This window comes from Thunnus albacares, chromosome 23, assembly GCF_914725855.1.
Source record: "Thunnus albacares chromosome 23, fThuAlb1.1, whole genome shotgun sequence".
Lineage (NCBI taxonomy): Eukaryota > Metazoa > Chordata > Actinopteri > Scombriformes > Scombridae > Thunnus > Thunnus albacares.
This window is the reverse complement of record NC_058128.1, coordinates 22,448,717-22,462,635: the sequence shown is the minus strand read 5'-3', so window position 1 is coordinate 22,462,635 and position 13,919 is coordinate 22,448,717. Positions and strand designations below refer to the sequence as shown.

Sequence of the window (13,919 nt, the reverse complement as noted above, 5' to 3'; positions counted from 1 at the left end):
CAAAATAATTTGAGATAATAATTTTATCTTATTATTATCTTATGATTTTGCATTCTGGTGTTTTCATAATTACACTTAACTGACATAAGTGTGCTAGACAGCTTAGAAAGTTGTCACTGATTGGCTCAGAGACGTCTGCATCATTAACCTGAGACGATATGTTTACTGTTGCCGTGTTAGAGCTGGCTGAAAATCCAGTGACAGTTTCTGGGACATCTCCAAGTGACAAGCAGACACCAACAAGCACCCCAGAGCCAAGTGGGAGCACAGAGGCCACCAGCACCCTCTCCACTCTGACCAGTACATCATATCCTGCAGCATTAAACACAGCTGGAACCACACCCTCACAAACCACCACCACCGCCACCCCCCCCCACCACCACCACCACCACCACCAGAACCACAACCACCATAGCGCCTCACCCAAAAATGTTTTCGGTAAGACCTAATAAAGGGGAGCAGACACAGCTAGTGCGTTTTCTTGCCTTTACATAAACTTTTGAGAAAAAAGATGCTTAAAGAGGCTTAAAATTCACTGACGCTTGTGACTAATTCTTACTTTTTTTTGTTTTTGCAGTACACTCTAAACAATGGACAGGAGGTAAGACTGCTTTATTTTGAGTTGTGTATCTTTAAATCTGTTTCAGGCATCAGATTTTATATTCACATAAACAGCACATGTGATAATAAACAGTTCCTGCTCTGACTCTCATCAAGCCTCTGCTATTGTCCTGTTCATGGAAGGTGGGCCCCCACCCTGTTCACTCCTTTCCTCACTAACATTTACTCCCAAACACTTAAGTTCCCCTCAGGATGAACTACTTGGTTTATGACCAAATGCCTATGAAACTAATTACATTTCCATCAACCTCAGCTGCACTTTGTGCTAATCAGCACATTATAGCATGTTAGCATGCTGTCAACTCTTTGATAGAACGCTCTTTTAAAGACAAATAATAGCCCTAGCATGTCTCTGAACTTTGTAATGAAGTCACTTTATGAGGAGTGAAGTAATTTAATTAGAAGTAACTTTTACTAATTCAGATTAGCAATATCAAAAGCATAAATAATATTCACTGTCTTTTTAGCTCTGGTTTAGTCTCCACCAACTTGTGAGGGAAACATCTGGCTCTCTAGCGGCTAACTTAGCTGCTCCACTATGTTCACCAGCTGGTCACTAACTTTGTCTGTCTGCTGTTTGGCATTGGGCAGGTAGTGAAAAGTGGGTTTATCAGAGCTTTCTTGCTGATAACAAGTTAATTGAAGATTTTTGGGATGCAGCAGCTCAGCTAGCTACAACAGAGTCCAGAGGGCGGCAACACTACCCGCCATGTTTTAAACAAATCTCTAGTTTATCTGAACCACTTATTTAGACATGAAAACAGTTATTAATAAAACTATTCTTGCAAACATCCTTTGCAGAGCTAATTTCTGGTTCAGTTTTGACCTACTATACTTACAGCCTTTTTGTGCATGCAGCTTGACAATACAGTTGATGATTTTAATCATGGGTTCTTTTGAGTAGAAGTGATGATACGATTTACGGACGGGTTTTTCAAGTGTGTCTTAAAACGACAGTCAAGTGTCCATATGAACATTAAAAGAGGTTTTCCTCGCTGTAATCATTCCTCCTGTTCATACTGGCTATTAAAAGATCCCTTCAAATGTGCTTTCAATGTAAGTGATGGAGGCCAAAATCCACAGTGTGTCCACACATTTTGTCATCACACAGAAGGAGGACTGTGGATTTTGTCTCACTTACATTCTAATGGTCAGTATGAAGAGAAGGAATGATTATAATGAGAAAAACATGTTTCCCTGATCATATAGGCTCCTGACTGTTGTTTTAAGACAGACTTGAGAAATTGTGACTTTAAAGTGACTTGTTGAAAACTTGTCTGGCTGTCTGAACACTGCTGTTGCTTGGCCTAATACACCTGTTTTATCACAACTTATAGAAATGATGGACAAAACCTACAGAAGTAAAAAAAATAAAAAATAAAAAAAAGTGTAGTGGATATTTCCTTTAAATTATTTCCCAGTCCAGCTTCTGAAATTTAATAGTTGATGTTTATATTTGCAAAATCTAATTCTTTAAACTAATCAGTGATTTTAGAAAGTATTTCTTTCAACAGTGTAATGGAATAGAAGTGCAATGTTTTCAAAAATGACAATAATATGATGTGCTCCTACTAATGGATGAGGCTCTGGGTGGATCTCTGGGCCATCCAGACTCTTGTGTTTCCAGCAACAGGACAGGAAGCAGAGAAGCACGCTATTAAAAAAAAAAAAAAAAAAGATTCCAGTCACTGGATGGAAAAGTGTCTTAGTGGGAACCCTTCCTGCCTTTCACTAGTTTCCTTCGTTCCCACACCTCTTCATATACTCACCCTCTCTCTGGCTGTCTACACAGCTGTGTAGTTCCATAATACACCAGAAATAATCCACACATCCCAGTGCAGGAAGATGACTTCAACTGTCATCTGTGACCTTCCCGTCCACCCTCTGGCAGCATAGGGGAGACCTGGCGACATCTTATCAGCTCATGAATAATATCTGGAAAAAGTTTTTTTACAAAAGATGTTTAAAAATGTGTCGTTTTCACCTTTAGAAAGGGGACGATAAAAATCTGGTAGAGGTGTGCAAGCAGCTGATGGTGAACTTTGAAGAGGGAAACTGCACTCTGACGTTGAAGCAGCACAACGACAAAGTACAGTTTGAAAGTGCGGCGATACATGGCAAAGGTAACACATCTTCCTCCAACTGGACACTTGTTTGGTTAAATTTAAGTTAAACTGAATATTTCATAATCTAACTGCAAACAAATTGTATCTTACAGTGAATCCCAAACTTGCAGCCCAGTATTACGAAGAAATCACCAAGGTAAGAATTCACATATGGATGCTTTGTTCAGGATATGTAAACACTTTCAGGGTTAACACCTACCTACTGTGACTGGAAGTAATTATCTTTTTTCCCCGCTTGAAGACGCCAACAGATAACAAAACCCTGATTGCTATCCTGGCCTCCTGTGGAGCTCTGCTGATCATGATCGTCATCCTCGCTGTGTGCGCTTCCCACCACCGCAAGCCATACAACGAGAACCAGGTAGGTGGAAACTCTCCAACTCAGAAGCAAATGTCTGCTGTTGTTGTGGCGGTCCATGTGACGCCACAGCGTTCTCAGATTATGTGCGGTTCCTTTTGTTTTTGGCTTGTAGGGAGGTGCAACACTGGTTCTGGCTAAGGTCATATTTTGATTCATATTGTTTGAGATAAGTTTTCAAATCAATGCCAGACTTCTTATTGGAGTCATTTTCTTTTAGGGACATGTATTCTATAAGTATAAATTAGTAAAGTTTCTCTTTGTTTTAACAAAAACATTATTTGTGAAGTTGAGTATTAGTGGTTTTTGCTGTCTTAATATTTCAACATAGCCAGAATTATTCCATTCAAAAATCAATATACAGAATCTACAGTATGAGGTAAAGTCATCATCACAGCTCATAAAATTCAAACTAAAAGGCTGGAAGTAAAACTAAGATTTGAATGTCTGTAAGAACTGCTTTGTTTTCATAAAACTTCAAATAAAAGAAGTCAAAGTTTCTGGTCATACTTCATGGAAATTAAACAGGAACTTTCACTTATTTTACACATCAGTGTGTGTTTGGGGAGTATTGCTGCATATATGAAAACAGCTGTATGAAGCCTTTTGTGTCTCCGGAAGAAGCTGTGTGAAATCTATCTAGTTGCATTGTGGGTAATGTAGTTGCAAGGTTTTGACAAGGAAGTCCAACAATGTTAAATTGGTTCAGAAATGAATGGAAAACAAGGAATCTTTGATGTTGACCTGACTTAGGCCCCCAACACCCTGTTTCAATGAAAAAGACATTTCAGAAGTAGAGATAACATTTTATGGGGTATTTAATCTTTAAAAATTCATATTTTAAACTTTCTTTAAACCATAGTGGAAAAAACAACTTTGTTTAAATTTTATCAATTGTAAAAGTGATTTTACCCCTTAAAACAGAAGCCATTTCTCTAAAAAGGAAATGCAACCGCTAAAGGGCAACAATGTCCTTAACTTTCCATCCAAATAGGCCACGGAAGGTTATTTATAATTTGTGGATCATACATTTTTAATATCTGGCTCATTCATTTCATCTTCTTTAATCTCCAAAGCAACACCTGACGGAGGAGCTGCACACGGTGGAGAACGGTTACCATGACAACCCCACGCTGGAGGTGATGGAGGTGCAGCCAGAGATGCAGGAGAAGAAGGTGGCGCTGAACGGCGAGTTCAACGACAGCTGGATCGTCCCCATCGACAACCTCCTGAAGGAGGACATACCCGACGAGGAGGACACCCACCTGTAGGGAGGAGCAGGGGCAGAGGAGAACCAAACCAAACACACCCTCCCATCTTACACTCCTGACCCTGGGACCCTCGTCTCCGCGGCCAGAGAATTTCTCAGATAGAAACACATCCTACTGAACAACCAAGCCACTATATTCACCTTCATTATCTGCTCTGTTTGATGTATTTCTGCTGTATTTAGTTATCAAAAAGAAATGAGGATCAAAAATCAAACACCCGGAGGATGAAGAAGCAATGAAATCATAGAAAATGGCCTTGGAAAATGGACATTGAAGAACCAACTAAATCCATCTATTGTGCCTTTAAAGTTGGCTTTATAGAAGTATTTGATATCACTGACTTCCTACAGAGCACAATTGAATCTTTTTCGTCATTACAAAAATGTCCCCAAAAAGAAAATTGCGCATGTAGGATTATATTTTGCCTTTTCTCTTGATGTACTCAACAAGAGAAAGTGGATTTGTACACGAGCACCTGTAAATAGAGTATTTTTATATATTATTTTCCTCCAAGAGCTTTATGATCTTGCAAACTTGTGGCTTTGCGTCATCATCTGGCTCCAGAAGCAAGAGGAAGCAGATCAGAGAGGTAACATCAACGTCAGCTGCCTTGGTGGCGGTAGAGTTACTAACATAGATAGATGACCTCAGGATACTTCAAAGCATCCTGGTGATTTTCCACGAGTACGTGTCAAATCTGAAAAACCTGCCAGTGGCTGTACAGGCTGTGCTGGTACAACTGAGCATTAACCTTTTTCAAAAAAGAGTGTTTCCACAGAGACACTGCTTAAGGCTGACAGTTTTAAAGAAATCAAGACAAATGAAGGGTTTTCATCCAAAACGCCACAACTCATGTTTTGGGAAAACCATGAGAAACTGAGAGAAGTCATTATCTCTGTCCTCTCCGGCCTCCGGAAATCCTTCAGTGTTCTTAAAGAGAAACAACTGATCACATATTTTTAGTGAGCTTTGTAAAAAAATAAATAAATAATGCCACATTATTTAAATGCCTTACTTTGAAACTCAAAGGATAATTCCACTTTATTACATCTTGGGTCTTATTTTTGTAGTTTTGTCCACCATTTGTACTGATTAAAATAACACTGTATTGACCAAAGCAGTGCTGAGATGTGAGAAGACGGTGACATCGCTACAACAAAGTCTAACAGGGTAAAAAAAAAAAAAAAACACGAGCAGTCAGACTATTCAACTGAAATTATGGTTGCCGCGTCCGCGAGTCCGCGTGACGTAAATGTCGTCATCAGAAGGTGTGCACGTGGGCTCTGTGCGGACCCTACTCTCGAGCGGACGCGTTCACGTACAGCTGCGGACACCACGAACAGGTAGTTGATGTGTTTATACTACCTTCTGGGGTCCGCTCGGAGAACGCGCTCCACACGTGCGCAGTAGATCGCCGTCTACAGGAACACAACGTTGTGACCGCGCGGACACAACAAATTGCAGGTACACGGATGTCCGCACAGAGCCCACGCTCACACCCTATAATGACGAGATTTACGTGACGCGGACCCTCGCGGACCCGGCAACTATAATTTGAGTTTAAGACAACAGTTCAACCAGATTATCTAAACCATTTTGTTTGGGGATGAAATAAACATGTGAAATATTGATAATATTCCATCATTGAACATGAAAACTGCACAGCTACGGTTAGTGCAGCAGGTCAAAGTTGAACCAGGACCGATTTCACAAAAATAAAGATTGGAAATTGTGGCATGGACTCATGCATGGGTTGCAAACATGCTGTTGGATTTGATGAGTGAAACGTGCAGAAATGGAATATAATATTCGTGAGTATGTTTTAATTAATGTGTAATCACCTTAAAATAAGAATCGGTTTTGTTACCTTACAATGAACCCTTTATATCTACATTTTCTCTTCTAAATATGGCTGCATTCAAACTGAAACAGCCTTGTGTTAAAACAGTGCAAGAGGAAATACAATCCAGGAAGTCCAGTTGGCGCTACAAGTTGATGATGGTTAAATAATGGTTTTGAGTTGAACCAGGTTTAACCTTTTTGTTGGACGACCCTGCTTTGTTTTGCTGGAGCTCTCTGCGTTTGCACCACTGTGTCAAGGCTCTGCTCCCATTGAAATGAATGAGTGGGGTGTGTTTTTTTCCATGCAGAGTTCAGCTAACAGGAGGGTTTGTTTACAACCCGACTGACTGTCTGACTGCTTGTGTTTCTGTACAATGTCATTTTTACTGATAGGAATGATGGTAAAACTGCTAAGACAACACAAGCTGTACTTAAGTGGAATTATCATTTACAGTAATTACTCAAAAATTATTTATTGAAGCCAAAACCAACAAACATTTCTCACTCTTATAGCTGATGTTGCATTTTTGTGAGGGTGCAAAACGCAACGTATACTTTGCTGTTTAGACGGCAGAAATACCACAAAAATTCAGCCTCCACAACCAGCCAAATATCAGTGATGAGAAGAATATTTGATGCTGACTCTGCTCATTCTGATATTCAATACAGACACTGTGCCAATAACTTGGTGCATCTCTGAAACAAACACTGTAAATAGTTTGATGCTGTAGTTTTTTCACTGTTGCTGTTGTGCTGGAGGGCACAGAGTCATTTGACATTTGCAGATGCCTGACTTCACCCTTGTAGCGGAAAGTGAGCACACTTTTGTTTAAACTTCTATTTTTGGATTCTGTTCAGTGTAGTAATTTACTTCCCTTTAAACCAGTTAATATATATTTACTTTCACTTCAAACTATATACATGTGAATCCATCACCTTGGGCACCCCAGTCCAACCTTTGTTTTTTTTTTCCCCCAATTGTGTGTGTATGTGTGTACAGTTTCACTTTTATTATAGCTGTGCCATTTTCACCAAAGTGCGTTACCAGTATTATTTGTATTTATGGTTTGTTTGCTGATGAAAGCATACAACAGGGGTCTGACACACTGGAAGTTGTATATTGTCGATTGCCTCGGCAGTCATGTTGTTTTACCTGTTCAGATTTGCAAATAAAGGATGTTTTTTTTTCCACTTTGGTTCTGCAGTTTTCATCTTCCGTACAGCTTTCATATATCTCTCAGTAATGTTCGAGCTCAGCCACGAGGAGGCAGAAACACCACAGAGGCAACAATTAAGAAAACCTGAACAAAATACAATCTTTATTCATTATGTACATTACATACAATGCAATACTACAAGGCTTTCTACACATTCACTGTATTCACAGAGTAGTGCTCACTGATCTGAGAGTACCAGCCTTACAACTCCTGAGTCCCACCCAGGGGTCGAGAGAAGGGCAAGATGGAAAAGTGAAAAAAAAAAAAAAAAGAGAGAGAAAATTAGAAAATATTATTCCATCCAGCAAACATTGTGTGGATATTTACCCTAAAATAGCAAAAAGAAAAGTAGTATTTGGCATTGTGGGCTTTTTTTTGTTGCTTTTTTTTTGTTTTTTTTTTTACAAAGGTGCTTTCAATTATTCTTTTTTTTTTTTTTTTTTTTTAAACACAGTTGTCTTCTGGCACAAAACAAAATAAACCCTACAGCAACCTTGATGAGCCCTAAAGGTTGTCAAAATATTATAAATAATCCCTCGCATAGCAGTTTCATCTTCGAAGCTATGAGCAGTGTCTTTTCTTATAAAGAATTACAGATCTGTGTCATCTTTAGTTGGTATCAGGGCAGCAAAAGCATTGGCAAACATGTACAGACACATAACGCACATGCCATCCTTTTCCAACGGAACATACTTTAACTCCCAAAAACGACCTAATAATCATAATACTATCAAGCAACAGTGTTCCTCTGCTGTCTGAGCTGTCAGAGTAGCTTCTGCCAGTCCCTGCTGGTGCTAAACTGCGCCAAACAACTAGAATGTGATTGTGGAGTGACAGAAAAGCGACTCATCTCCAGTGTCAGCGAAACAAAAACCAGCAGGATTAATACTTGCAGTGATGATGGGTACAGCAGCACAGCACCCACAATCACAGCAAACAACATCCTGAGGGGATTCTACATTTTTTTTTTTTTTACAATAGTGCATTTGATGAAAAGTTCTTCATGTTATGGAATAAATATGCACATTGTGAATTTCAAACAAGAGCAAAGCTATGATCAAGTACAATCAATGTAAAGCATCAAACAATTCCATACAAGCAGGGTTTGTGGGAAATAAGGAGCTCATGTGTGACACTTAAAGGACCATACCTCTGTTTTTGTTCAGCCCATTTGCTACATGTCATGTATACTTACAGGAATAGTTCAACATTTTGGCAGATGTGTTTAGTTGCTTTCTTACAGTGTGTTAGATAAGAAGACTGAAACCACTCATGTGTCTGTATGGTAAAAATGAAGCTAGCACCAGCAGGCAGTTAGCTTAGCTTAGCATAAATAAAGGGGAATAGCTAGCATGGCTCTATCTGAAGGTAACAAATCCAGCTACCAGCAGCTGTAAAGCTCACTTATTAACACTTCTTGTGTGTTTAATATATACAAAAACTGAGGTGTAAAAGCAACATGTTGCAGTTTAACAGGATTATGTGCCAAACTATTTGCTGGCCAGGTGCAGTAACTTCCTAAAGTCTTATTGTCATTATAAGGTTGCCAGGCAACCAGCAAAGACTTAAGTGTGTTAATTAGTGAGCTTTAGAAGTCCTCGTAGACAGATTTACATTTGGACGGAGCCAGGCTACCCATTTCTCCTGTTTCCAGTCTTTATGCTATGCTAAGCTAACTGACTGCTAGCAGTAGCTTCATATTTAGCATACAGATATGTGAGGTATCAATCTTCTCATCTGACTCTTGGCAGAGAGAAGCAAGCAAATAAACACATTTCTCAAAAAGTACCAAATAAAAAATCTTTTTACTTGTGACAGATCACAGTTCACCAATCACAGTGAACATCAAGTCTGGTTTTGTGTTTGTACAAGTGACATGATTATTTTTTATCCTTTATAATATAATTTTTTTTGTGTGTGTCTCTTTAAGCTGGTTTTCAAAACGCACTAAAAAGAAAACATTCTTCCTCTCGACAATGACAAGATGAATTCTGGGCAATGAGAGGTTTTGCCGCTACAGTCTTGGTCTGACATGTCCAGTACCTCATTGTGGTTAATGTTAGCTAATTTTACTGTAGATAAATCCTGCTGTGTCACTGACATTACTGAGCCAGTTCAATGACTTAATGACTCTTCCCTTCTGGTGATAGTTACTCTATATTTTAGTGTTTATCTAGCTGTAGTTTGTGTCTTTCATGCATTATTGTTATTACAATAATTTTTTTTTTTAAACCTAGAATGTCCGTTTACAACTATTTTCCTGATCTCTCAAAGGCTCCTCTGTCCATCTGGATAAAAAAAAAAAAAAACGCTTTCCAAATTTTGACTCCATTTCCTTATTAAAACAAAGATGGTAGCCAGAGATGATACACAGTATGTTCTTAATGATTTGTATGATGTCAACCAACATGGAATAGTTTAATTGTCAGTTATATTTGTCTGTATTAATGTTTCTTTCCATTAGTTTACATTTTCATACAAAGTAACACATGTTTCTGCTGTTATACTACGTCATTTCTGGCTACCAGGATTAGAAAGAGTCGCAACTGGTGAAGCAGCTTAAAAATCTTTTCCAATCTTCTTTTGCGGATGGAATATATTTTATCCAGATGGTTAGAAAATATTTTAATATTTATTTCTTTCAGAAAAACAGCTGACAAACTAGGGCTAGTGCTTAACACTATGATGTCATTGCCACTTGTCTGCAAATGTTACAGACTTGCTTTAGAGTTGTATTTTCACAGTACAAGATTTCTCGCTAGACGGGCTTAATATATGGTCCTTTAATTTCAAAATGAGTGTAAATCATTACCTGTAAAAAGCCACTGCACCGGGGTCAAACTAGTTCATGTCTTGAGTCTCAACTAGAATCTATAAGACTCACTTTGATCACAGATTTGACCCTCAAGTGTTGAACATGAAAGTCAGCCAGTGAGTCACATGACTGATAATCCAAGCTGTCCTTAAAACATTGAAATTCTGCCCTCGTTGAAGTGACCTTACTGATTTTCTTTGTCTGTCCTCAATGTTCCTCAAGCTCTTCAAGCTAAAGATAGTAGTAGTAGTAGTATTGATCCTGTACATTACACACAAATTATGTACAAATTGTGGTTAACAGTCGTAGTAAATGTGCCAGGGATGACAAGTCACATAGTGTTCAGATGCATCACAGTTGTTATAAATGTAGGACTTTGGACAGTCATTTGTTGCTTTCATGTGACCGATGAGCACTGTTTTTTTTTTTTTTGTTGATGGAATATTAGTGATCGTAGTTTGACTGAAAATCAATCTGTTAGTGTCTGACTGAGAGTCACGGAAGACGATAAACAAGAAAACTGACAAGGCGGGACTTTGAGGGAGCAGTAAGCACCAAGAAACATCGACCCCAAAATCCCCCCCCCCCCCCCCCCCCCCCCCCCCCCACCCAAACTGATTTGGTGACAGCAGAGGTAAACTTTGCGACTGAATTCCATGATGTGAGCGAGACCCCGAATCCTCCAGGGCGGTTGACCTTTGACCTCCTTGTGGAAGATTTGAGCAGGGTCTGAAATGAGCTCACTACATTACCTTCCTGTGTTTTCGGTTAATTCACAGGAAAATAAACTTGCTTTAAACTCATACTTTTCTACCTAAAAGTTGGTCTTAATTTTTTTTGTTTTTGGTGACATCACACCCAATATTTGACATCTCAGTGTAGGATTTTTTAAATTCTATTTTTTTTTAACGGAAGCTTGTTACTTAGGAGCCTGTGTGGCTGATGACCCTACTACATTTACCACAGACAGTTGTCAAACTTCATGTATTCTGAACGCATCAAGATCTGTGTCTGTAAAATGAACTTTTACCATGGTCACTGAGTATTAGTTGTATTCTGATTGGCTGGCAGCTGTTGGTTAAATTTCAGTAACGGGACACCTACGATGCAGGTGTTTAAATGTACATTTTAAATGAATGCACAAGTGTTAAACTGTAGGTGAGGACAGCAACTTAGCTTAGTGAAATAGCGCAGAGTTAGGGTTATCAGTGTAACCAATGAAATAAAATAGATAAATGGATGCTTTGATATTTGCGTGAGTCTTGACGTCTGCATCAACTAACGGTAGGAGGAGGGAAGAGTTGTCTAGATATCAAGCAGCCACACATCTAAGGTACAGGAGCTGTTTTTTTTATGAGATTTAAAACAGAAAAGTGAGAAAATAGTTCAATAAGTTAATGAATTGATGAACTGGTATTTTTAATTTACTTATATATGGCATGATTTGGAAAGTGGTTGTATGCTCCATGATTGTTCTCAGGGTGTTCTATTTGATGCTGCTGTCTACTTCACAAAACTATTCAGGTGGACACTTGGGATTTTATAGGTGACGAAAAAAGGAGAGAAGTAAATCTCACCTACTAATTCATCACAGTGAAATCAAACCGAGACAAACATACCTAAAAACAACTCTTCCCACTGTAATTATCAAACTGGATTACTGGTACTTGCATTTCATTCACACACCAGCTGTTTTAAGTTCTTCCAAATATCTGATGATGAGTATTAAACGTAGAGCCGAAAGGTTACCGCATGTGCATCTTGATTTTTTTGATAAAGAGGGACAAGAAAGGAGCTGAAAGATGCAAAAGCACCTTCATCAATCGGAGAGAAAAAAAAAATCTTATATGTATATTTACATATTCTGTACACCGACCACTTAAGTTAAAGTCCATTAATTACTGAGGGAAGAAATTCACCTTATGTCTTGGTAGTAAATGCAAATTTACCAGCCAGATTTACAGGGATAACAACCAAAACCATATAAATGTATATTAAGGTATATATTAAACTTTATCTTTAAATCATTCCTCTATTGTTCCTACAACAATTTAAAATTGTTGACTTTTTTTTTTTTTTGCATCTGCACGGCCATCACAATCATAAATAAGGGCAGGTGTTACAGGAAAGCAAGCGAACCAAACCATCAAAATAAAAGCTTCAAATAAGCCACAGACTTTTGCAGGAGAGACGTAAAAAAAAATGTAGTAAAAGAACAGAAGAGCTTGTATCTGTGGAGAGTGAAGTGGTTTCCTGTATCATGGTCACACCATCCTGTCTTCAAATAAATTAAAACAGCAGTGATTTTGAACTTTACTTTTGGAAAAACCTGGCCTGAGCAAATGTCATCTTATCAACTGTTTGGCCCAAACGCGAATGGACGCCTGTGATCCACTTTGAGGGCGTTCGTGGGTACAAAGCACAAAACCGACACTTGGAAAAAAAGGACAATCATAGAAAGAAAAAAAAAAAAACAAGACTGCAAACAATCCTCTTTTTTGGCCTAAATTTTTGTGGGGGAAAAAATAAAGAGAAGATGAAAAACAAGCGATGTTTGGCAGAGTTTGGAGGGGTTTAGCGGGCTCCGGGAAATCTTGGTCAGTGAGAAAAATCAAAGGGATATCTTGTGGGGGGAAATACACACACACACCCCCCCTCAGGTCTCCGTAGAGTTTCACTCATATCCCAAATCACACAGTGTCGTTTGTGTGTGTGTGTGTGTGTGTGTTTACGACCCTCACCGTCAGGGCAGCGCGGCCTGTGACAGCAGGAGATCAGGGTGAAATGTAATCCCGCGAGCAAGGTTCAGAAATACAAAAATAACTGGTCTCTGTCACCTCTGTCACATCGGGTGTGTGTGCGCATCTGTGTGTGTGTGTGTGTGTGTGTGTGCGGGTGTTCAGTCAGTCCGGTTGGGTGAGGTGATGGGCTAGAGGGTGATGAGGTCTACCAGGTTGCCCTTGGGCGGTGTCATGCTGTCCGGGAAGAAGTTGACGAGCGTGTCGAAGAGCTGCGTTCGCTGAGCGTACGTCTGATCTACGTCTGAGAAACCTGAGAGAGGAGAGGAGAGGAGAGGAGAGCGGAGTGAGTGGGATAAAAGGGTGAGAGGCAGAGAGAGAGAGAGACACGCAAGAAACAGGAAAATAACTAATTAAATCCATCCTCAGTTTACACTGACAAGCAGAGCCTAATTTGTTTTCTCTTGTGTTTTCTCTGTTGTAAAATCTGAGCTGCAGATGTTTGTCAGTTTGTTAGTTGCTGCTATAAATACACACATACGTATTTAAAGGAAAAGTGATAAAAATACACCATAGACGCTGTTATGCGACTCACAGTTGAAGCACTTGGATTGGCAAGAAACTGTCCCAGTTAAATAATCGGTACAAGAGATGAACAACTACACTAGAAAAATATCTGCTTCTTTGATAAAAAGTTGACGGTACAACACTGCATACATAGAAACTTTAGATGAGAAGTTACACGACTCTCAAGGGGCATGTCAGCGAGAAACATCCAGTCAAACTTAAAATTCTGTTACATATGGCGGAAGCTGGAGAGTATGATATTGAGAAAACTGACAATTAGGCTAGCCGCGGTGGTCGATGTTAGCAGTGTTACACGGTGTTGGGACATACACCCAATACATTACTTTCCCACTGCCCGTACCAT

The 13,919-nt window shown here is 39.2% G+C and overlaps 2 protein-coding genes across 6 annotated transcripts in view; one reads left to right on the top strand and one right to left on the bottom strand.

Annotated features, from left to right (window-relative positions):
* The first annotated feature begins 341 nt into the window (after positions 1-341).
* Positions 342-11,801, top strand: podxl (podocalyxin-like). Its single transcript, XM_044343721.1, has 6 exons — positions 342-438; positions 578-601; positions 2,612-2,744; positions 2,840-2,883; positions 2,989-3,108; positions 4,182-11,801. Exons 1-6 carry the CDS (start codon positions 430-432, stop codon positions 4,374-4,376), a joined length of 525 nt encoding a protein of 174 aa, XP_044199656.1. The 5' UTR covers positions 342-429; the 3' UTR covers positions 4,377-11,801.
* mkln1 (muskelin 1, intracellular mediator containing kelch motifs) overlaps positions 7,192-13,919 on the bottom strand; it is a 32,052-nt gene continuing 25,324 nt past the window's right edge. For 4 of the 5 annotated variants that reach the window (XM_044343718.1, XM_044343716.1, XM_044343717.1 and 1 more), the window contains one exon: positions 7,192-13,301. In XM_044343718.1, coding sequence (XP_044199653.1) covers positions 13,180-13,301 — 122 coding nt within the window. In that variant the 3' untranslated portion in view covers positions 7,192-13,179. The remainder of the gene's footprint in view (positions 13,302-13,919) is intronic. The other variant, XR_006400630.1, reaches the window with a different exon arrangement.